Consider the following 26,349-nt stretch of genomic DNA (forward strand, 5'->3'; position numbering starts at 1 on the left):
AACAATGGAGAGGACGGGAAAATCTACCTTTTGCAATAGAATTTTCCCAAATGCTTCCCAAGGGGGAGCATCTGCACAATACATGCACATGTGCCTGAATCTGATGTTCATAGGTTCTTTTGCTGGTCATTATTTATACTCAAGACTATTAAGGTCATTACAAAGGACAGGGCTGAGTTCTTTGCGTCTGGAGGAAAAGAATCTTATCTCCGGATAAGGAAGGGATTCTTCACTGTAAGGTCTGTGAAAATGTGGAATAGGCTCCCTCAAGAAGTAGTTTTAACAACTACTCTAGTTTGCTTTAAGAAAAAGCTGGATGTTTTTCTAGAAGAACATTATCTTTAACATTTCTAGAAGAACATTATCTTTACTTTAAAACAGAAGTTTTAAAGTAAAGATAGCAGAGACTGTTGATCCAGGGAACATCTGATCAGGAAGGATCGGGAAGGAATTTTTTTCCCCTGTTGAAGCAAGTTGTACCAGGGTTTTTTTTTTTCCTTCCTTTGGACCAACTATGTCTATAGGGTTTTATTTGGGATATGTTTAATTCCCTATTGGCTGAACTTGATGGACTTATGTTTTTTTACAACCTAACCGACTATGAAAGTCTTACATTTATTGTAAACCTTTACTAAAATCTTTTTTTTTTGCAGCTTATTGATTCTAATGTTATACACCCATTTACTGTCTATATACATTGTAGGAATGGCTATAGTATCCATCAGAAGATGGGTACAACTTAGAAGCACAATTGGGAGACAGGGACAGAATGTTGTCATCGTAAAGTGCCTAAACAAGGACCTGCATGGTGAGATAACCAGATAGAATGAAGTGTTGAAATGACAATAACGTGAAATCTTTTGAGATTTTTTTGAGCTTACTTATTCTTTAAGATCATAACACACAGTTTAATAGCATGGCCTGGTCTTTGTTTCTTTTAGCATAACCAAAATACAGATGAAGGTCATTGTGCAATTATTGTGTTTTAAGCATGTTCCTTCAATATTGTTGTTATCTCCATATAGCACATGACAGTTTCTTGAGACATACATGGTTAGATGGATGGTTAAATTATGAAAAGGGACAAAGTTACAGCCAAAAGCTTCTGAGAACAAAACTAAGAAAACTGCTTTGACCATAATTAGAAGCAGTTGTCCTGCAAGACTATACGTAACAAAAGTTTGGCCAATTACTCATAAACGTGTATAATAATATTTTGAATCGCAAATGTATTGGTATGCCAAAATATCTAAACACTTGTGTCACCAGATATGACAGAGCAACTGGAATACAATTGTTAAGGCTTATCTCTGAAAATGGTATTAATAAATTCCAGCCTTCTTGGAGAGATCAGCCCAGATCTAAGGAGAACAGGCTGAAATATGACTCTCCAATCAGCGGTGTATTACAATTGCCTCCGAATGGAACACAAAACTTCCTTAGATGATTGCTTCAGCTAAAAAAAAGTTTGAAGACAAAATGCAAATGAACATGCCTTATGCTAGACATATTTATGTGAGACAATGTGAGCCAGCAACAAAATATTTCCACATGAAATCGTGTCTATTTTTCTCTTGTTTTTCCAGTTATGATGATTAAAAACATACTGAAAAGTGACTGTGTAGTTTAAAGGTCAACCTTGTGACAGCAATGCCTGAAGCTTCCTCAGCTGACCCCGATGTATATTTTAATGTGGCATTAAACCCTCAATGAGAAAACTCATATCATGTTGCTAACCTTATTTAGCACTCTAAAAAATTATTTATGTGACCCACTATTCTGCCTAATTTGTAAAAACAAATCTCCCCAGACACTTCTTTTTTTTTTAGGGTGGCTACTCTTGTCCTGGATATTTTTCAAGACTGTAATGTAGCCACCTTCCACTGCACACTAAATATAATCTATATATAAATGAAGTGATATCAACTAAATTGCCTTTGCTACAAAAGTACATATTTCACCAACAATATTCTAATTTTTGCCAAAGTTTTAGGAGAAATGAAAACTATTAATTTTGCTTATACATAATAATTTAATTACTTAAAACAATCAGTTTTGTCATATTGGTTGTTTCTATCCCATACCATTCTGATTGTCAATGGAAAGATCAACAATTTTATTTTCTAGATAGTAGTTTGGTGAAATTGATACTTTTTGACTTACTGAAAAGCTGCTTAGGCTGTGGCCTGTCATTTTCCTTTTGCCTGGATGTGTGGAGCTAATGGTAGTCACACTGGAACCCATTACTGCTCTCAAAGCTGCCTACTGTGAATGGTGGGGCTGTACTTTTGTTGAATGGCTGCATAGCATTTCCCAACGCATCGAAAGAAATATTATTGGTAGATAACAGCAGCCGTTAGCAAATGGTCACAGATCACCAACAACCTTGGGCAATGAAATTGTGTGTACAGAACAATTTTTCCATCAGATTTTAAAAGAGTATTTCAACATGACTTGACTCAATCCCATCTACATGGTCCAATTTAGGAAAATATGGGAAGACGGATGACAAACATGACTATTATGCAGTGCAGTGCAGGTGTTGGTGGGTTGTGGGTGTACAGAGGAAATAGTACTATACCGTGTAACTAAAAATAAAGGAGCTGTTTTTAATCTGTATAAAGAAAGCAAGCATTATATTACTACACGGACACGGTAAACAGCTACTAAGCCCTCTAAAGCTAATACAATGATAGTTTTCTGAGTTCAGCTTTAAGTTAATTGCTCACAGCATGATAAAGAAAATAACTGATTCTAACATCTCTTGCTACATACAGACTACATACATACAGACTTTTTTTTTTAAATCTGATAGTTAATCATTTCTTTTTCATTGGAGATAAGGGAACAAAGCTTTCTTGGTTCATGTACCAAGTCAAGAAGATTCCAGTGGGACCTGGTAGGATGACATTGGATTCAAGGATGAGCAGTCAAAACCATACAAATCAGCTAAATCACTACCAATTCACTGCAACTTGGAGGACAAAAATCAAAAAGAATAAGCAGATACATATTTATCAATGATGTAAGATGATTTAAAATACTATATTTAATACAGATATTAGTCAAGTAGAAATAATACAGTATATACCGCTCACACATAAAAGTTATACAAAGAAGAAGTCACACAGGGAATCCAATATTATGTGGGAAATCACCCAATGCAAACAATAAAGGGACAATCTAGTCCCCTATTCAGGTCAATACCTGGGTATGTGGTACTACAATCCCTGTCATAAAGTCCCATATAACAAAGCATAGCCAAGACTGTGTATTAAAACAGGCCTTTCAGAAAAAAAGCTAAAAAGCAAAATGTTATATACATAAATATAAATACATGATACAAAATTAGCTTTTATAGCCAGACCGTAAAAACAGCCATATGCATTCATATGACAGACATACTAATCTATGTGCCACAATTAATAAAAAATAATAATAGCATTCAGTAGTAATAATAGTATAAAAAACATAATGAAAAATAATAAATGAAAAAACTGCTGATAGCAGCCAGCCAATGGCCCAGAGATTTAAGTGTGTTAAGCTACGTACACACTTCCAATTATTATCGTCGGAAAACGAACGACGAACGATCCTGCACGATATCTACGAACGATCGTATAGCACCGATCCTGCACATAGAGGTAACGACACGATCGTTCGTAGATATTGTACACACAATAGATACGATCGTTTAAGCGATAGAGGAACTATGTGCACGACAGGAAAGTGAACGGACGTTCGTTCATCACGCATGCTCTGAACATGGACGATCAACGAACGACCGTACACACGAACGATGTTCAACGATCGTCGTCCAATCCGATCCGCCGGTCCGGTCGTTCGTTTCCAGCGACTTTCCTCGTTCGTCGGCGTCGTTGGTTACTTTTTTACGAACGATTTTTTGCCCAATCGATCGTTCGTCGTTCGATTGGAACGATAAAAATTGGAAGTGTGTACGCACCTTTAGCCTGGAAACTGTGACATCTGATAACAGGCATCTCATGTCCACAGGTACAAATTGTTAATAGTTATTGGTAAACTGCTACAAATAGTACAGCCCTAGTATACATATTGACATAATACAGCAAAACCTTATGTAAACTTTGGAATTGTGAACTGCATCAATTCATGTTCCTGTATTCATGTATGGTATCTGCACAGCTACTACTATTATTTTTTTATAATTCTAGCCTAGTTTATACAAGCTTTGAGCAATCTTCAGGCTGCATATTGAGGAGATTGCAATATGCTTTAGCTTTATTTGCTTGAATTTTAGAACACTTAGTAGACATTAGTCCCGGTATAGAAATATATGTCTCATCATGAAATAGATCTACAATTATTGAAACTTAAAATGTACCAAAGCTCTCCATATTTTTTAAATTAAAAGGTATTTGTATGTTTTCCAATGAAACAGGATTAACTACCGGTACATACTTTTACTTTGTCTTTGTAAAATCCCATTAGGAGATTATTCCTCTTCCTTCCTGTGGATGGCTATTGAGTCTTAAAGAAGTAAGTAGGAATATCTGAGGAATGGGACTTCACAAAAGCAAAGTAAAAGTATGTGGCTGATCATGTTTCAGTGGAAAATATATTCAGCTGCAGTAGAGGTTATGGATCTGGCTGTGTTTTCTTGCAGAGGTGCTCAGAGAGGCTCAATGGATTTCCTGTCCTTTTGCCAGGTACATTTGCCATGTGTATTTTAAGTGTACACTTAGCCTCTTGCCTCATTGTATAAAGGACTCTTCCCATTATGCAATTCCTTTTTGCGTAACGGAAAATAATCACATACATTTAGAAGGACAACATCAGTGAGCAACTCATTCCTGTGATTTCCTCATGATGACATCACAAATTTAGTATGGTACAATTACTACATTTTGTCATCCCTCGTTCGCAGCAACACAATGTTCAATGTCAAGGAATCCTTACATAAATATATTCTATACAACAGAAGCCTATAGAGTAATGTGTTCCAGGCATATAGCGAAACAGAATACTCACAAGATAAGTATGCTCAAATAAATGCCATCTGTACAGATAAGCTTAATCCATCTTGACCCCACAACTGAACCATATCTTGGTATTACAATGAATGCCAAACACAATATGTAATTCATTCAGAAGTTTAAAATAAAATTATCAAATTGAATGTTATTCATGGCCTAAAATTAACACTTCAACAATATTAACAGGTTCTACACCAAAGACATTAACCCTGTAATATCACAGAGCTCAGTCAACTGCTTCTGAAATCCATTAGGCAGTACACTCATTGGCTGTCTCTGTTAAAAAAAAAATATATATATATATATATATATAAATATCTTTGGCACCTTACATTTCTGGAGATGACAAGAACCATTCCTAAATGTCCCATCAATACACTTACCACCTTTTAAAAGGTCTAATCAATTAACCCTTTTAAGTGTTCTGCTTATAATAAATAAGAGCAGCCACAAACAAGTCATGGCCTTTTTTAAGCAATGCTAATGTAGTCCAGTAAAATGATCCCTGACAGCTTTATGTGAATATAGATCCCAGTGGAAGAACAGAACATAGTACAAAATCAGTTACATCTCACCAACTGCCCAAGTGATGAGAGTAGATCATATCAACTAAATCACTTGCAAAAATGGGACAACTAATAATCGGAAACTATAAGTCCCAGTATGGTTTGTCTATAACTGGGGGACCTCCCAACTTTACTTAGGTTTTTTTTCACTGCCTGGAACGGGAATCTGATTGGCTTTAAATAATGGTAAATGACACTAAATAATATAATAAAGTTATCTATACTAACCTAATAGATAGTAAGCAAGCAAGCAATTATAGACTGCCATGTCTTATGACGAGCACACATATTTTTATCCATACTTAGGAAGTGCTGCTTTTAAGGATTGGTTTACCTCTGACTAGGGGTATTGTCTATACCCTAAGAGTTTATGGTGGAGAGCTCTTTGTGCATTATCCTGTGAGTTTCAACCTATTTCTGTTGGATTTTCCTATTTGTTTATAATATGGAAAATGCAACTGGTAGAATGAGACTACCGCTGCTGAGGGTAGAAGCAGTACTATAAAGGGGTCTGTTTAAAAAGCGGGGAATCTGACATTAAGCAAACATTTTATGGCAGTGAATCATCCACTGCCATTTAAACCACATTGACCTGGAAGATTCCCCTGCATAAATGTTTGCTGAATGTCAAATTTTCAGATTCAGTAATAGACCCCTAAGCATTAAAGACAGGTATTTTAGAGATTTTGTCATAGAAACTACCTAAAAATAAAATAAATGTTTTTTTTGGGTGAGAAGGTGACCCTTAAAAGCAGAAAAGCAGAACTCATCTACAAAAGTGTATATATATATATATATATATATATATATATAATATTTTTCTCTAACATTTCTTTTAAGAGAGTTATAATTGCTATGTATAAAAGGTTGATACAAACTATTAAGTTAAAAAATATCACTGCAGTGTTTACCTTTTACTGTGAAAGGGAAAGAAGACAATGAACAATCTTTTCTTAAACAGATATTCCCACAGAAATAAAGCTTAATGAGAGCTCAAGCCAATGTACCAAGCAGACAACCCTAAAATTCCACTTCTATGAACTAAAATAATCTACATAACCTGATTTTTTTGTCTACTATATGATGTGTGGGAGTGTATTCTGCATTCCCATGCAAAACAGGTAAAAATAAGCATTTGGTCAGTTATTGCTGTAAAGAGGAGATGATTACCTAGTACATATGTATACCTTTAAATGTTACAGTTAATTGTAGATTGAATATGTATTGGTAAAAGTGTCATCATCAGCCTGTTCATAAGCAACTTTGTTTTTGTTCTAATGGCATAAAATACAAAATGTAAAATTCTTAGTGCCAAGGGGTTAACCTTGTACATCTCATAAACAAAGAAAAAAACTGGCTTTCAGAATAAAATTGGATCAAAGATTATAAGAGTAAATCAGAAGGAAATCCAATGAATATTGATTTCTAGTGACTGGCGTACAAAAGGTATTACAATTTTGCACTGTCATAAATATACTTTGAGGTTGTAAATACAAAGCATACTACTGAATTTACAATACCACAGTAACTATAAAACAACATTATTCAGAATGTATTCTTTGGATATTTCATGCAAGGTAGATAAACAGAATATTTGTATGGAGCGCGACCGTAGACGAGAATATATCTTCCCTGCTTAATGCAACAATGAGCAGAGAAAATCAATTGATGTTGTAAATAGTTATTAGAAAAAGGCACTTATAAGTAACTTCCATTAGTGACATGACAGAAAGTATAAGACCAAATTTACATTACATGGGTAATGTTTCATAAGCCTCTTCTACAAATCAAGCGACAACAATCTGCTCCAAATTTATATATTATCATTATAATATTTTGCATATGCAGTTAGAAGAAATGTACTGACAATGTTTACAGAGAAAATACAAACGGAAATTGTGCTAGATAAGAATTCAAGGTTGGATAAAGGTGACTGTGGGGATGCTATAGACTAAATCAGACAGTTTTGTATGCTTGGGATCTGTCTTCAGTTTTGTCAGTAATATGGCAAAAAACAGATCTAAAAACATATTTGCAATACCAAAGGTTCCCGGACAGAATTATGTCATTGTCTGCTAAGCAGGATGATATCATCATACACTGGCCATAATCATGTGCTCTGTAGAAACTTTTGCACATCTTTTCTATGCATGTGAAGAGGTCACCAGAAATCTCCACAAGTAAAGTAAAATGGGTCACTTGTTCCAGATCTCGCTTCTTTTAGGGCCCATTCACAAAACAGTCATATTGAGTTATGTAGTCTATTCAATAAATATAGACAGAGCGCCACAAAACGTAGGACAGCAAGTATTGTACTGCTCTGCGCGCATTGTGAAGGAGTATTAGGGTCCAGCACACCAATGTACATAATATTCATCTCTGTGTGCATTTCCATGTCATGCGTATGTTTACCAGAACTCAGAACTAAGAACTCACCTATGATAGGAACAAAAAAGGCAATTATACATATTACAGCTATTGAAGAAAGAAACCATGGCACAGAATACCCTAGATGTACTGTGTATTAAAATAATTGCATTTGTATAAAGAGTTTGCCGTAATGCATGTGTATCTATGTGAAAGATGTACATGTGTATGTGTGTGCTCTTTGTTTTTAGACTGGATCCAAAAAAGCAAACATAGGAATGGAATATAAGTGACTTTGATAAAAAACAAATCGTGATAGCTAGATGGGTCTGATCATCTCCAAAACCAAGGACGCTTTTTGTGGGGTGTTCCTGTTATGCTGCACCTTGGCACCAGATATGTATGGTCCAGAGAAAAACAACTGGTAAACCGAATATAGTGCCCAAGGTTCGGTGATGTTGCACATAGCATGCTGGATTTAGGCATACGCAGCAGTCAGGGTGAATATCAGAACTAGACAATGGAAGAAGGTGAAAAAATCACGTTTTTATTTACATTACGTGAATGACCAGGTTCATGTACCAAATGATCCTGGTTAAAATATGGCAGCCGAATGCATTATGGGAAAATGTCAGGCTGTTGGAGCTGTTGTCTTGAGACCTGGGACCTGCCAGATAGCACAGGACACACCCAGAGGGTTTGTGGGGTTCATGTCTTGGTGTCACAAAGGGGACAAACTTGAACAGACCCTTCAAGGCTAAAAGATATCATCAGCTAGGATATTTTGCCAAACTTCTTTGCCAAACGTCTATTTGTCAGATTCAATAATCCTGCCTATCTGATGGACATTAAACACAATAGAATTAAAGAGAAATCCTCATAATAGGGACAAATACAGCATTCAAATGTTTCCCGGAAAAATCTCATAATTTGGACAAGTACAGGATTTAAAAACAGTTTCTACTGGGATATGATGTGCCCTCCTACTGATCACCAACCCAATAGACCAAGAGGTATGGTACTTATTGATGACAAAATACTACCTATAACTTTGTTTTCTGTTTAAGTACATGTTTTATGTAAAAACACATGAGCCGTTATATGAGGATAGGTAAATAAAAAGGTAAGGAGGTTAGTTGTTACTATCCAGGAGATCAGCTTTAAAAACGAAAATATAAAGGATTTGGCTGGAGCAAAGTTCTAAGTACAGCAATCTTGCTCATTTCTGTCTAACTTTCGCTTACCACGTGTCAGGAAAACTAAAACAAGTTTTTTTGTCAATCTGAATCAGATGCACCTCTGTGTGCTATATTTAATAAACAGAATTATAGCAAGTTCCCTTTTACAAGGAAGTTGTAGCAAAGTTCTCCAAAATAATGTCAGCCCCATCACAACTTGAATTACCAAGTATGTACATCTGGTACAACTACTTACTGATACCTTCAATATTAGAACCAGTTGTTGCTAGTGAGATCCAAAGCAAGGAACCCGTTCGTGAAATCAAAGATCTTGTTATATAAACTTGAATTTTCTATTTTGGGAAGCTTCTTTTATCTAACATTGTTCTTTATTTTATTTTATTGGTTTCCAAAAGCTGCTATCAATTCAGACATAAAATTACATTAGGCGAGTATTATTGACATGTCAATCATAATCAAATCGGGGGTAGACCGGGGTGAACTTTGTGTATTTTCTTAAAGAAGATTTTGTGATGGAATGAAGTAGGGAAACTTATGTCCAAAACGAATTACAGAGATTGACCTGTAATTTACTCCATTTTCTGTATAACCACCACTGTGATCAGCACAAATATCCAACATGTTGCATGGCGTTGGAGCATATGCTGGCATGTCCTTCTCTAATTTAAGCTTGGCAATTAATGACTAAGCCCAAGCACTGTATTACAGAGGCAGGTCACTGGCTCCACCATGCTAGAAAACATCAGATTTTCTGCAACAGTTTCACTAGGGCAACAGAAATGAAGATGTGTAAGTGGCTCAGGGGAATAGGTTTTAGGAGACATTAATACTTTGGCTAAGTAAGCACAGCAACAATCCTTTACCCTTGTAGCCAAGATTTATGCAGTAAAGTATTAGTTATAGTTAGATTGTTTGGTTTTAGTATTATTAAAAAATAACTCTAAATATAAATATATAAATATAAGTAAAATATATAAATATATTTATATATCTATATATACAGTGCCAATGTATTTGTGTTATTCTGTTTTTTAGCCTATTTGATAATAAGGTATATTCTAGGATAATTTTAACCTGTCCTTGTTATTCATTTATTTAGCAATGCTTTATGTATTGGTGTATATTGTCATATATTTGTTCTTTAGCCCTGATGAAGGGGGCTGGTGAACTCCAGAAATGCGTTGGTGGCTGTCTTTGGGACTTTTTATATGACGAATAGAAGAAAACTACTGGACTTTCTTAAGCAAGCATGACACTTTCTTGCTTCAAACAATCCATTCTAGATCTGGGCTGTGGGACCCGTATTGGACAGACCAATGAATAGAGGCTGCTCTCCTAATGCGAATAATAGGAAAAGATAGAAAATATTTGTCTATCTTGGATATAGTGCTCCATCGCATAATCTCCTAGACTACATTTTCCAGTATCCCCAAATTGCAATTGAAACTAAAAGCCTGCATGAGGAGGCAACACTTGTAGTTACAGGAGATAGGAGGTAGGAAATTGTGCCTTCAATCTGTTAACAAGTAGTAGGGGTCTCAAGTCTATGTGAATTGCTGCTCAGCTATTGATTTTTGAATCTGAGTTTAGTTTCAGAGGTAATACTTTTAATTTACACCAATTACCATGATTGCTTTGAGAATTTGCCTTGCTCGATTTTGGCTTTAGCTTTAATTTACTTGTCCAGATATGTTATATACTGTTCCTTATAGAAATTTTGGATAGGTGTTATATCCAAATATTTGTGAAAACATTTTGAAAATCATAAATACATAGAAGTGGATAACTGAAGGCATTTACAAAAAGACAGCAGAACATCTAATGAAGTCCAAAATAATTGCAAACAGACTGCATTGTTCAGCTGACACAAACATTTGGTTCTGGTATCCCTCAGAAGTAACTACACTTGTCTTGTTGTCAACTGGGACCCTGAGATGACTTCTTTGTATGTATCCTTGATGGCATAATCTATGAAACATAACCAGCAGACATAATTAGCCTTCTGAGCTTTGTCATGACAGGATAAACACATCAGTATGGAAAGCCACACAAAACACATGCATGGTCCCCAGGTATTACCACTGTCTTTTAGTCATCACCCTCCTGAAGGCCCTTTAACGTCTGTTCCAATCACTTGTTACCAGCTTGGGGGGTCTCCGGGAAGAAATGTTACAGATATCAGCCATAGGACTGGACAGTCTAAAACCTTACCTCCACCCCTAGGAATAACAACTCAAAGGGTACGTTACCGTCTACAACTAAAACAGCTCAATTATGTCACAAAGCATTATATCAGTGATTGCAATACAATTTTAGTTTTTTTGCAACATCATCTGCATTATCGTGATTTAAATAAAATAGCATGGCTGAATATGCCTAAAGATTTATTCATATTTTTAGGTCACATTATATACAAATAATCAGTGGATCTCAACACTCCTTCTGTGTGTTCTATTACTAAAATATTAAACAATAAAGTATGAATGACCCTATTTACATGGCAAAATCAGCCAAGCAGCAATGCTATTTAATTCATTCCTATTGCCATCAGCTAATTAAAAATGATATTTTTTCATCCGTATTTTGCTCATCATCATTGTCCTGAAACAATGGGCTGATGTCCCACACATATTTTGCTTATTTCTTGAACCTCTTGCAGCAAGAAAACCAGTAATAATGTTTTGTTCATATAAAGTGTACACTGAATGCTCCCAAATGTCTCTTCTTTATTTTCAAGATATTGTTTTGATTTATATATGTATATATTTATGTATATATGTAAATGTGTATAATGTATACAGCCACAAACTTTTTTTAACTACAGTCTTATCAATGTAAGTTTAACGTAACGTCACTATAGAGCAGTGGTCCCCAACCTTTCGGACCTCACCAAAAAATTCATAATTTTAAATCCTGCACATGTGGGGGGAGCCGTGTCTCACTCAAAGGGGAAAACACTTCCCCCGGAGTGACGTGATGATGCCAGAACCCGCTCACTCTCCAATCGCAGGTTTAGACCTGCTTACTAAACATCCTGGGGGGACAGTAGCATAGGGCTGTGGACACAACAAAAGTTGTGTCCGTATGGGAGACATGGTCAGCGAGGTCCTTCTCCTGACCATGCTGATCATGTCCTTTGTCCATGTACTTTTGTTGTGTCCACAGCCCTGTGCTACTGTCCCCCAAGGATGTTTAGCAAACAGGTCTGAGCCTGTGATGGGAGATGGAGGCGCACCGGCCAGGTAATTTTTCTTGCAGACCACCGGTTGGCCACAAATATTATATAAAGCCACACTGGGACATTACAGCTGAACTCCAGCCTTATCTTTCATCTTGCATAATAAATAATGCACAATGTAGGCATCTCACAATGCACATTAAAAGCTGCAGCAATTGGAGAAAGATGCCTAATTTCTTGGCTGGGGAAATTCAGTATGATTGGCTGGGTACCCATGCTTTTGATTGTGTGTTATAATAATAATGGAGGCTCAGTATCACAAATGGATCTTGCCACAGCTTCCTTCTTTAGAAAGGTACACATGTTAGGCCCTCCTATCAGCCATCATCTTTCTGTATTGCATAGAGACCTAAGGGATTATGTCATGAGGCATGCAATTAATTTAGAATAGTTTTATTGATTTATTTTAAAAAGTCGCTGATGAAGAAAGAAAGGAGGAACCAGGTAAATGTATACTGTGACAATGCAGAACTGCATCACCAATAGGGTAAATTTAAAAAAAAAAAAAGGAAAGAAACGTAACTATAACCAGGAATTAGCGTCCTTTAAAAAAAATCTTATTTCAATAAAATCTGCTGTTGCTAATTAGTGTTTAGTAAGCTCAAACTGTACAGGAATGTTTAGTGTAAGAATTAGACCTAAATTAGACCAAACTAAGTATGAGCTATTAAATTCTCTATGTCCAAACCTAGCTAATTACCATGCTTCATACAAATGAAAATAAACTAGCTATCAGCAATAGGAATTAAATAGAAACAGAATGCTTTGCAAGTGGTTTGCCTAGGATTACAGCTTTGTACAACTATTTCTGTTCCACTATCTATTTCTATAGCATATTAGAAATTTTTTATCTTTTATGGTACGTTATTTGCAGCCGAATCTGATGAAGTTTATCATTGTAGTCTCGGAGAGGAAAAGGTACAAACAACTTTGTAATAGCAAAGTTGAAGCAACTTTTATGTTTGGAAAGGTTTACATTTTTTTTTGTTTTGCCTAGGTGAAATAGTACATATATGCATGAAAACAGATCACCAAATATTTGGATTCCATTAAAACAGAATGCAATTGTGTGTAAATACCAATACCATAATATATTTAGTTATGCATAGGTTTATATATCCCTAAACATGGACACAAAGTGATCCAAAACTGTTTATTTGAGTGGATTTACTAAAAGAGTGATAAATGCTCACAGAGCAAAGCAATTTTGTTAGTTGTTTTTATATTTTTCCTATATATATATATGTGCTGAAGACATGAAAACAGGGTTTTGTCTGCTTGGTTGGATAACAAAAGAGAAGCAAATAAATAGCTACCCCAGTATAATTAGGGGCATCATAAAAGTTTTAGGAAGTTAGTTAGTGTATCTTTTTTTATCTTTTTTTCCCTTAATTGTTATTGTTAATATTATTATTAATAAACAGGATTTATATAACTCCAACATATAATGCAGCGCTGTACAATAAATAGGGGTTGCAAATGACAGAAAGTTAAAGACAGTGACACAGGAGGAGGAGAGGACCCATCCCAAAAGAGCTTACAATCTAGGAGGTGGGGGAAGTCCCACAGGAGGGAAAATATGGAATGATGGGAAGTAGTAAGGGTTTTAAGAGAGAGGAGTAGACGGGTAGGCAAGTTTGAAAAAATGGGTTTTGAGCACTCTTTTAAACGAGCAGAAAGTGAAAGCAAGCAAAATAGGATGAGGAAGACCATTCCAGAGAGTTGGGGCACCTCTAGAAAAGTCTTGGAGTTGTGCATGTGAGGAGGTTATGAGTGAGGAAGTCATTAGTAGGTCATTGAAGGAGCAAAGAGAGCAGCTAAATATTATTGCAGTCCAAAAAATGTGAAAAGCAAAGAAATCAGCATACTGAATGTCAGCCAGAAAAAAAGGAAGGTATATACCATAATAAAATATTATTATGGATGCCTCCCACCTCTCACCTTTTTTAGATAAGTAAATTCTTGGTCCAGGTAAAAAAAAAAGGGCATCCCTGCACCCATCCAACCCACAACTAGTATAAATTTGAGCACTAAGAATCAGTGGGCGCTTCTACTGCACATCCATCTCTCCCTGGTTCTAAATATTTTCTTCCTGTTGTTTGCTGCTACAAGTAAAAAATAGAGTGAGCATAATTTTGCTCCACGATAGTTTCAAACCTCCTAGCAAACCAATATAAAAGTGTAATGAAATAATAATGTATTGTTCTATTCTAGACGCAAAACGGAGAAGAACATAGTTTGAAAACCGTTTCATACAAATTATTTACCAGCTTTCATATTTGTTCTAAATATAAAATAGATTCTAATGGTCTTTTAATGGTACAGTCCATTGATTAAACATATCATTGATAATGCCAATGGTAAACTATTGCACATACCAGCCTTGCTGGTTCCAACTCTGATCAATCTCCGTGGTTTTAAATTGCAAAGAAACAACTCAACACATTTTTAAGGGAAACTCTTTGAAAAAGAAACATGTAGGCTTCCATTGCTGACCACTACTTCTGAAAACACTAATTGAGCTAGTTGTTCCTGACTATCATTCAGACTTTTGTGGCTCAGTTCTGCGATGTGACACAAGTGTGTAGAAATGTCTTCTGACTTTTATCAGAGTTCCCAGATCTTCACTATTGCTCTGGCCAAGTGACTTTGAAATGACTGAAGTTAGTACATCAGCACAGCAATCATACAACTAGCTTTGTATGTGCAACTTACTATTCCTCAGACACAAAGTCAGTAGCATACTGAAAAAACTGACTGTAATCTTTCAGCAAAACTGGTTTTATTTGTATTAAAAAATAATCTAAAATGTTTGTCCTAGCAACGTGTAATATCACTTGCATTTTGGAGTGCATGGACACTAGCAGCTCAGGTGGTGGTTTAGTGTCTGGTTCTTTACGGCAGATTCGGGCCACTGACATGCCCAGTGGATGATTTGTCTGCTGAGCCATTGCCCCAACCCTGAGGAGTCACAAGCAAAACAAAAGTGTTTTTTTATTGAATATATTTAAATATTTCATTAGCTTCTCATTTTAAATGTTATGATGTTTTAACTAGGTAAAAAGGTATAATTCATTGTTAGAAGCTGAGCCAGAATAGTTCCCACAGCTTTGTGCATACTGTGCAAGTACATACTAAGGGAGCAGAGTAAAATCACACCCATATAGAACACAAAAATGTACATGGTTGTTTCCTAAATCTCATTAGAGACATGGGAATTCCACAAAAATATTTTTCCACAGCTGTTAATTGCAGCTCTTTAGGGCAACATACAGTGCTTGGGGATATTCTCAAACGTGCAGAAGCCACTTGATCTGCTGCGAAGGCAATGCTTTATCATGTAATATTACTAAGCATCTGCTCATTCACATTACTTGCTGAACATCTTGAGTAATGGCCTTTTAAGGCAAAACAAGTGGAACCTCTCCTAAGTTTCTATGCTAGGTCAGCTCCAGATGAGTGAGTCTACGCAGGACACTGCTCAAGTAAGAGTGAACACATGGGCCTCCAAGAAATGATTAATTCTTAACTGACTTTCTGAAGCGAGCTTTGTTTTTAGTTATGATTAGATATCATGTCACAGAAAGCCGTCCAGAAGAGCCATGTGTTACATTAGTCTTATACTGTGCAGAGATCAGCTGCTTGCCCTACTCTGTTTGTATTTATTTATAAAGCAAGACAGCCTTCGAGACCTGTAATGAGATGCTGTAGTTTTTTAAAGAGGTAAAATAATTTTCAAACACAGACACACAATGAGTTTATTTATTTAAAAAGTTGTTAAATAGAGTCTGGGAATTCAAATATTCAATGTTGACATTGTGCAGAACTGGACACGAGCCAAATGCAACTTTCTCTCTCCCTCTCTGGAGACACCCAATGAACCAGGAATTTAGACTTTCTCCTCCTTCTTTACTAAATAGGTAAAAGTCATTAATTACAGGCAAAGCGGTATCTGAGCCATAATCAAGTAATGGGATACTTTATTTGAGAACTACAAAGGGTTCTAAGTGTGTTTAGCTGTAAATGCAAGGCCCAAAGTAGCATGTCTGACTCTGGAAAATGGACTTTGTAAACAGACCCTTCCTTCTGTTGAAACATTTTATTACACGTTACAAAAGCAGAACGCCTTTGTTTTATATTAAAATGAACCCCTCATATAAAGCTGTCATTTTTTTCTCCACCACCTAACGAGAGCAATGATCCAATTACTAACTTATTCTATGCCAGGCCTAGATGTGAAGAAAAAAAAAGTCCATCTGGTGTTGGCTAAACTTTGTTTGAAGAGGCCAGCCCTTTAAATCAGTAGAGATTAGTACCCAAAATAAAGAGTTTCTGCGGAAGGCCATGCACAAGAAATACTTCCAAATGTGATGGAAATCCCCCAAAACAAATGGGTTTAAGTGCAAAAGTAACTATTGAGGATTAGTGGGGCACTCGAGCAAATCCATGACAAATATTACTGAAAGCAATAGATACTGCCCGCAAGGAATAATTCCCAGTTCAACAAGGAGACCATGCTAAAAATAGGGCATAACATAGGTCCTCATCTCACCAAATATATCAAAAACTAATGATCAGATAACAATGAGCTGTATTGAGCCACTACCTGAAACAAGTCTCTTTGTTGCCTGCATCAACTCAAATTTCATAAAAATTAATAATAAGACCTGATTGCACATTGTAGATAGTATAAATGTATATATACAATGTAATATATAGCAAAGGCAGACAGATCAATAGATAGATAGATAGATAGATAGATAGATAGATAGATAGATAGATAGACAGATAGATAGATAATATTGCATCAATAGCTTCTCATCTAAGTTTAGACTTTGAAAAGCTTTGATGAATCACTTTACTTTACAAGACATTTAAAATGGACAGTGATCTGTATATGCAACACTGACCATTCCTTGTACCCTGGTGCACACACAACACAGAGGTCTGCAGAAATCAGCCGGCTATAATGGATGCTGTTTACAAGACTGCTGACATCTATGACTTGGATAATGTATTGAGTAGGAAGAATGGTTGCGTTACTGTAGAACAATTTCCTACAGGCCAATAGGTGCAGTCTCATTTTCTATAAAGCCTTGTTTTTAAACCAACATTTAGTAAACTACCAACCATTCCCCATAAGTGTGACGATAAACATGCATGCCACAATCCAGACACTTACAAGGCAATTAAAGAGCTTTGGGGTTTCAGAAAACAGGACAGACACTAAAGTGGACTGATTAAAAAAGAAAGTATTTTAGATTAAAAAAAATATAAAGAGATAGACAAAGATATATATAATATATAATATATATATATACACACACATGATGGATAGATAGATAGATAGATAGATAGATAGATAGATAGATAGATAGAAAATTAAAGATACAAAAATAAAGATACATAAATAACAGACAGATATAAAAGTAAATTAAAAAACATAAATACATACATAATAGATAGACAGGGTAAAAAAAAAAAGTTTATCTTTTGATTTACATGATCTACATCTAGTTATCTACATGAAAGTTATCTTTAGGATATAAAAACTGCAAACATCAGATGGAGGAGACGCTCTTTTTCCAATTTTCCAAAGAAAGAAAGAAAGAAAGAAAGAATAAATTCCAAGTAATTATGCAACTAATAGAGAAGTAAACAGCTAGCCAAATATAATTCTATTAAATGCAATAGTATTAAAATTACTATTGAATTGTTGAGCTGCAGGTACACAAAATGTTTGCAATAAAAAGTATACAGTTACTAATAAATATGTAATGAAGATATAGCTGAATTGTCCAAGAAATAAATGAGCCCCCTGGGTATGTTTAGAACATTTCAGCCCCAATCCCCTGGGAGAAATCTTTCCTACCAATGGGAAATAATGTGTTCCTGGTATATTTTTTGGTTGAATATTAGCATCTTGTGCCAAATGCAATAAAGAGGCACTAAGAGGTAATGGCAAAGTGATCGCAAATAAACAGTAAGGAGCTGGCAGGATTTCACTGCCTCCAACACAAATCCGAATGGACTATTAAACAGGCACATAAACTTGCCAGGGCTTTTAAAGTCTGGACACAGGCAGCCAGCATAGACATCGGAAACCTGGGAAAGTGTGACTTTATTATGTCATATGTTGGGGACAGATCTGCTTCTACCTAAATGCCTGTAAAAGATAGGAGTGCTAAAGTGTAAAAGTAACAAGTGCAGGCCATTCATCTGGGATGTGCTAAACTAATCCCATCCTGAGCCTTTATGGGGCTGCTGGGTGGCTAGCGGCTAGTGTGTGGTGCCTGGACTCTGCACTGCGCTCCTACTGCTGCAGGTGCTATAACTGGGCAACCAGCGCTCCCCACAGGGCTGCCACTGAAGGAATTCATCAATGCTTATCTACATGAAGGTCAGACTATACACTGCGCTACTGTGTGATCTGATATACGGCTGTATATAGTATTACTTTCCATGGCCATTCAGGTTATGTAGAATCATATAACAGCCTGCAAAAATGATCAGATATGTTCTCAGCAACCATACATATCAATGTAGTATTCTATTTATATCTATGTATATATCAATATATTACTATATATGTGTGGTATTACTTTTTCATGCCAATCTACATACATATAAAATACCATAAAGACATCTGTATATAAAATGAAATCCACAAATACTATAGAAGTGAATGTAGTCTGACTTGTTCATGCCCATCCAGGACACAAATATTTATTCCCACATGGATACCTGGACACCTGTATATACAGTGTAATAAAATAAATATCATATTTTTTAATGATCTAGTTTCACCTTTCCCATGCCAATCCAGTTCACAAATACAAACACAATAAAGTTCTGTATATAATAAATATAAATGTGCATGTATTATTACTTTCCATCTGGTTGATGCCATAGCATACTACAGATATATAATCTGCCCCTTGCCCCATCACCTTACTGAAATATAGCAGATGTACCTACAGTAGAAGAAACATATCTATGTGTTATATAGTGACAATGTAGCCATCGTCTGATCAGCACCAGTTATGTCTGGGAAAGTCAGGCTGACTTGTGCCAGTGTGCAGTGTGTGCTGTTCAGGTGTCAGGCTTGTGTCAGTGTTGTCAGCTCCACACAACGTGCATTGTGTCCCTGATTGCTATGTGACAATTAGGGGGTTTATTTCCCAGACCTCTGGAGGGGTCCCTGTCTATTCAGCCACTGAAAGCATGAATGCTTCACTGTCCTTCTACATGGCAGTGCACAGGAAGAATGGAGGGCCGGCTGATTGACTGAATTACCGGGGTCACCAACAAACCCCCTTACATGTGACACCTCCAATCACCAAAAAGAAAAGACATTTCACCAGATCCGACCAGAGCCAATCCATACCATCACCGAGATGGGTTACCTTATGGACAGATTTATGATATATATAGGAAAGAGAAATGGGGAGAATGTGCAGGACATTGCAATGGAGGGTGAGAGAAGAAATACATGAATAGGTAGAAAGATACAAGAGATATAGAGATGGATAAATAAATACATAATGGATACACATACATCTATAACTAAATAATAGATACATTTATTATATATTAAAGGGAATAAATAGATAGATGGATGGATAGATAGATAGATAGATAGATAGATAGATTGATTTATAGATAGGTAGGTAGATAGATAGATAGATAGATAGATAGATAGATAGATAGATAGATAGATAAAAGATAGAGGGATAGATTATAGATAATAGATAGATAGATAGATAGATAGATAGATAGATAGATAGATAGATAGATAGATTTATAGATAGGTAGGTAGATAGATAGATAGATAGATAGATAGATAGATAGATAAAAGATAGAGGGATAGATAGATTATAGATAATAGATAGATAGATAGATAGATAGATAGATTATAGATAATATAGAGATAGATAGATAGATAGATTGATTTATAGATAGATAATAGATAGATAAAAGATAGATAGATAGATGGATAGATCGATAGATGATAGATAGATAGATTTATAGATAATTGATAGATTTATAGATAGATAAAAGATAGATAGATTGATAGATTGATATTTATAGATACAGAGATTAAGGAAACAAATAAATACAGAATAGTTAGATGGGGAGAATAGGCAAATAGATAAATCTATAATAAATAAATACAAATGTATATTATAATGTATCAAAAGAGATAAGATCGATATATATAAAATAGATAAACACATACAAGATAAATAGATACAAAACTAGGTGATCGAAGAAAGAAAAAGAAAAGAAAACGAAAAGAAAGAAAGATACAGATGACAATCTATGGTTGGGAAATCAATGATTTCTATAAAACAATGTCGGATTTAATCGCATTATTCACACTGCTCGGTTTGCCGGTAATTCGCTGCTTTGTTCATACAATTAGTAGCACATTCATCTAGTATGAATCGGATCTGCTTGTTATGCCGTGCTATAATTATATAAAATAAATGAATATGTCGAGTACTGATCTCGTTGTAAAATATAAAATAAATGCGATGGATATGTGTTCATTGAATACAGAGTATGCTGAGTATGTATGTCTATTGTAGACACTTGTTACATTTTCTAGGAAATGCCGGCAATCCATAGAATTATGATCAGACTGGCAGGTATTACCGCTGGGGTGAGGACAGTTTAATAACATTAGTAAATAAATGGCAATTGAACAATATTTCTAAACACATGCAGACATTTAAATTAAGAAATAAAAACTGACCCACGTGTAAATATTAAATGTAACCGGCTCACAATAGTAGCTACAAAGCTGTCTAGACCCTTTCTTTCTGTCCTCATGTAACTCCCCCAGCCCAGACTGCCCCATGCACTCTGAAGGGTTAATAGTAAGTAAACTGATTCTAAGCCAGTCCTGTTTAAACGGTTAAAGCAAATTTGGCTGCTTGTTACGCAGCGCCCACTAGCGGCGAGCAGCGTCCCTGCAGCTTTTCATTCACTTTACCCTCCCTGAGCTTTCAAAACCAACTTTCTGAAAGTCCTGCCAGCCTCATCCCTGCACCGAAGTACAAGCCAGCCCAGCAAGTTGGACGTGTTGCAGCATCATTGAGAAAGCAGCTGTGGTGCAGCAGATGGCCCAGATCAGGGCATCCCTGTGTAGTCCCTACATGGTCCCTGCAGTGCTGGGGAATGCAGGGATTACTATGCCTGGATGGGCAGCATACATTCTACAAGATGGCAGAGAAGCCATAGCACATTGCACCTACTTGTGGCCAGTTTCCTTGCCCGGCCTTTGGATCTCATGGTGACAGCTCTGCGGTGATGGCTCGCTGCAGCTTTCCTCTTGGATCTTTTCCTTTATTTTTTCTTTTTCCCCCTCTCTCTGCCTTTCACTCTCTCAATCCCCTTCTCATTCCGGACTCGCTATCTCCCCAGCACTGTCAGTTTAGACACCTTCGCGCATGCGCCCTTCACCTCCAGCCTCTGCCAAAAAAGTTTGCTGCCATTTATCATTTGGACTTCAGATCTTGTCACATGGAGCTTTCCCCCGACCATGTCTGCAGAATGCTGAAATGTCCGATCAGATCGAAACCCCTCCATTCACCGCTCTGTATTTCACGTTTCATTGGGAAATGAGATCGCAGCATGCAAGTGACTGGGGACTTTGTATTCATCATCAAATTAGTACAGCGCTACGCTAAATGTAGGCGATACATCATATCGAAGAATTTGTTTAATGGAAACATAGAATAACGATATCACATGTATGATAGATTGTGGCGATATACCTATATTAGATTTGTTACAATACATTGTATTCTATTCTATCATTTATCCATCATCCGTCTATTTATTTATCAAATATCTATGTATTTATTTCTCATATATCTATGTATCTATGTATCTATCCTCCCATCACCTGGCTACATCTATTTTCATTCGTTTTATTTTATATAATATCTTTTTATTTATGATCATTCCATTTATTAGTTGTCGATGTTTTTATATATCCAGGATCTATTTATTTATTACAATATATCAATGTATTTATTATCTATCATCATGTAATAATCTATAAAATATTCCGCTAGTTATCTATAATCAATCCATCTATTTATCATTCAATCGTCCAATCCTGTTTCTTACTATCAATCTATCATCTAACAATCCATCTATCAATCAATCGATCATTTCCTCTATGAGATCCCTATGGACAGAGCTGGTGCAGGATATAATAGGAATCGAATCGGCTGTCATTATGAAATAAATACGCATTTGATATTTGAATTTACAGCTCAATGCCCATCACATGTGTGTAGAATTAATATATAAGTCATAATATTGATACCTGGATGTAGACTAATACATTACTAATCATTATCTTTCCAAATACCTGCTACCTGTAGCTTATGTAATACGCACCTGGGGCACACCTGGTCAACCCAATCTTCACTATCTAATAAAACCTGTTTAATAAATGGCGAATATTTGTTGTCATTATTTTATTTTCAATAGATTTTTATTGAATTATTTGTTGTCATTATTTAATCGGTGACTTGTGTCAGGTCTGTAAATGATGTAAGAATAGAACACCATTTACATCATATACAGTGGTATGTAGGTGTGTAATGTATATCCAGATATATATACAAGATCTTATATAAATAATTGGTGTCTTATGTACATCCTGAGATGTTTCAAATACCTGGCTACTGATGCTGCAATGATGGCAGCCAGGAATTGCACCTTGATAATAAAATAATAATAATACATGATGTGTTTGTATACAAAGCTGACCCTCTCCTTCTCTCTCATTCATTTTCAAGGTAACTGTCTATGTATATGAGGAATGTTGTTTGTTTCCATATATACAGATGGACAGAATGTAGCTGCCAGGTGTAGCTTTTCCCATGCTGTGTGCTATTGGTAGCAGTGAGCTCTAGATGTCGGTGCAGGCACTCCTTATCACATAGCTCTCTAGCATTGTATTTGTGCAGTGAACTTTGCATGCTGCTATTCATTCTGAACTTATATTCTCCTAGCTACCAGTAAGATTGATTTGATCATTGTAATGCAATTATTATACTGTTTACCCAACGCTTGATTCTAGCTATGGCTGTGAAGAAATTAAAGCAGGACTGGGTGTCTAGAAGCATGTAGTTTTTTTTTTTTGATTGCACATTGAAATGAAGCAGTCTCCCTTATTTAGTCTCAGGACTCCAGTTCACTCAATTAGACAAAATGGAAACAATTTTCTCCCCTAGCAATAACTCACACAGTTCTGCAGATCACTTTCAAAATATACACTTTATTAGTGTATGCTGACCCCAGTGGCATGGGGTGGCAGGAGTGATCCCTAGTCCCACCCCCCACCCTTGGGCTGTAATTATTAGAAATTAATTGGGTTCAGGACCCTGGGGTTGCATTGGTAAATTAATAGCTTGTCTGCTGCTGGATTGCCTGTCCACAGAGGTGTAAGGAGCAAGGGACAAGAGAGGCAATCCCTATGGGGCTGAGGGGGGCCACTGAGGACCCCCTGTCCATATACAATAGGCTGGATTGTGCCACATCTACACAGCCAGACAAGTTTATTTGGTGAGATTTTCTTACTATACTGTGCTGTCACAGGGGGCTTCAGGGGTTAAAATAAAAAAAAATCTCAAGATGCTGTATACTAAGAGCTGTCGTGCTCCAGTATAAGTGAAAAGGGAGCCTAAGGCAAAAGGAAATTACTGCAAGCCTGTGTGACCTTTCAGAGAGGTAATCAATCAAATGATCAACAGGGATATTTATCATTGCTGTATGGGGCTGCACTGCGAATGCAGGGGAAGGAAAGGGAGACAGAAAAGTTTGGATAAAAGCGATAAGCCTGGAGACAAATGCATGAACTGTAATAAATGGAGAAATCTCAGTGTTTGTGTTTTCTCTCCCTAGCCTGGCACTGACTTAAAGAAAAGAACTCCCCTCCCTTATGGGTCTGCAGCCTGGTCCATCCTGATTTCCTATTTTATAATAAGGGGGTAGAAGGGTGTGCAGTACTTTAACACTAATCTAATGATTACTGGTGCACATGTGCACGCCTTTACACTGCACCCCTTCCTGGATGAACACACAACTTCATTAATAAGGCAATGGGCATAGTGCACAGCACACAGATTTCATGGTTCTGATTGGTCAGTGTTGGGAAAGGGGGAATCTCATTGGCTGGGTTAGTTTTCCCAAGACTCTCTTCTTTGCGTTATTAAAGAATACAACCATGAATAATAAACCTGGCAAATATAAAATTATACTGTAATTGTGAGAAGGAGCATGGATTTTTAGTGCAATATATATATATATATATATATAGATATATATATATATATATCCATATTAATTTATCAGAATATATTTTTTTTTTAATTTTAATAGGACCAATACCAAGCAATCAGGTTTTGATTTTTCAGTTCCCCCCCTTTCTAGACTTTTAATAGCCATGCACTGGTGCAATGTCAGCTAGTTGCAGCACGTTGATCTCTATTTCTTGCTGTGAATGTTGGAGCTCCCGATCTATTCGATCTCTATAATCTATATAATGAATATACACGGTACAATGACTAGGAAGAAGAAGGGAATGCGGGGAAGGGCAGGGCAGCGTTGCCCCGATCAGTCAGCCCCATCCCTTGAAATTGGCGCAGCGCTATAATTGAGAGCTGTTTTGTGTTCTGGATCTGTCCAATCCCATTAACCTCTTATGAGCTGAACAATGTGCAGCGCTGAGATGTAACACAAGCTGGGGTTAATTACCCTGGGGTCAGTAGTAGCCGAGGCAGGCTCAGATTTGTGGGGGATTACATGCAGAGGGCACAATTTCTGGGGGCATTGAGATCACCAACATTACCATAATGATGGGGACACCGGGAAGGCATTGCACAGGAAGAATGGGCTGATTTTATCGTTTTAGTGTTGGTTAATGTACCTCTTTTATTAATGAATCATTTATTTATGACACACAAAAAGCAATATATACAGCCGCACATTGTAGAAGCCCTGGGATCTCACTGATATATCCATAAAGTCATTTCTTGGTTTTGTAAATAGCTGGACCCACCATTCAGGGCTGAATAATATGTGGAGATTCTTTCAGATGTAAACTCAATAACCCAACTTTCCATCTCCTAAAAAATAGGTGTCACAGTAAATTTAAACCCAGAAGAATTCAAAGCAATATACAATATATAAGGATTCAAAGCAGTATATAAAGCATACCTAAACTCAGAATTTTCACTTTACATAAAAGGGTAGACAAAAATTCTTTTTTTTTTTAGTTGCAACACCCTTTCTTTTAAAAAAAAAAAAAAAAGGGTGCACCACCGCCCACTAATTCTCGATCACTTAGGAATGGGGCGCAAAGCTTCCTGGGATACCTACGTCACATACCCCGGGAAACTCTTGGGTGCTCCTCCTTCTGCGCATGCTGGAGCATCTCAGACATGCGCAGAAAAGAATAGAAAAATTTGCCAATCCTACGCATGCGCAGTGAGATATGCAAATTATTTTCATCCTACGTCATCTGATCTCATGCCTAGGTCAGGTGACATAGGAAGAAGAACCCAGAAAAAGAGAAGATGGCGGCGGTGATGCAGGACCAGATGCAAGACAGTCCCAGATGGATCGGACTGCCCTGTGGGATTGAAGATAAGAGTATGTTTTCAGGGGGTCAGTTTTGAGTTTAGTTTCTCTTTAAGAGTTTATTGATGTGGGCCCCTACTAAGTGGATTCACCCTCCCTGTGGTCATTATTACTGAATCAGAAAGTGATGAGAAATCCCAAATTGTACAAGACATGAAAGGTGCCATGCACAAACAAATCACAGGTTTGTTTACTTTACCATGTCCAAATAATTAACTCTTTCAACACCACAACCTAGGATGTATGTCCAGGGAAATCATTTTTATATATTTGAAGAGATGATTAGAACCACCCTCATG

At 36.4% G+C, this 26,349-nt stretch overlaps 1 protein-coding gene across 2 annotated transcripts in view; it reads right to left on the minus strand.

The window, feature by feature from the left end:
• MECOM (MDS1 and EVI1 complex locus) overlaps positions 1-22,096 on the minus strand; it is a 282,160-nt gene extending 260,064 nt beyond the window's left edge. For both annotated transcript variants that reach the window (XM_072408064.1, XM_072408063.1), the window contains exon 1: positions 21,646-22,096. In XM_072408064.1, the coding sequence (XP_072264165.1) occupies positions 21,646-21,682 (37 nt within the window). In that variant the 5' untranslated portion in view covers positions 21,683-22,096. The remainder of the gene's footprint in view (positions 1-21,645) is intronic.
• Positions 22,097-26,349: the final 4,253 nt, after the last annotated feature.

Source organism: Pyxicephalus adspersus, chromosome 4 (genome assembly GCF_032062135.1).
Source record: "Pyxicephalus adspersus chromosome 4, UCB_Pads_2.0, whole genome shotgun sequence".
Taxonomy (NCBI): domain Eukaryota; kingdom Metazoa; phylum Chordata; class Amphibia; order Anura; family Pyxicephalidae; genus Pyxicephalus; species Pyxicephalus adspersus.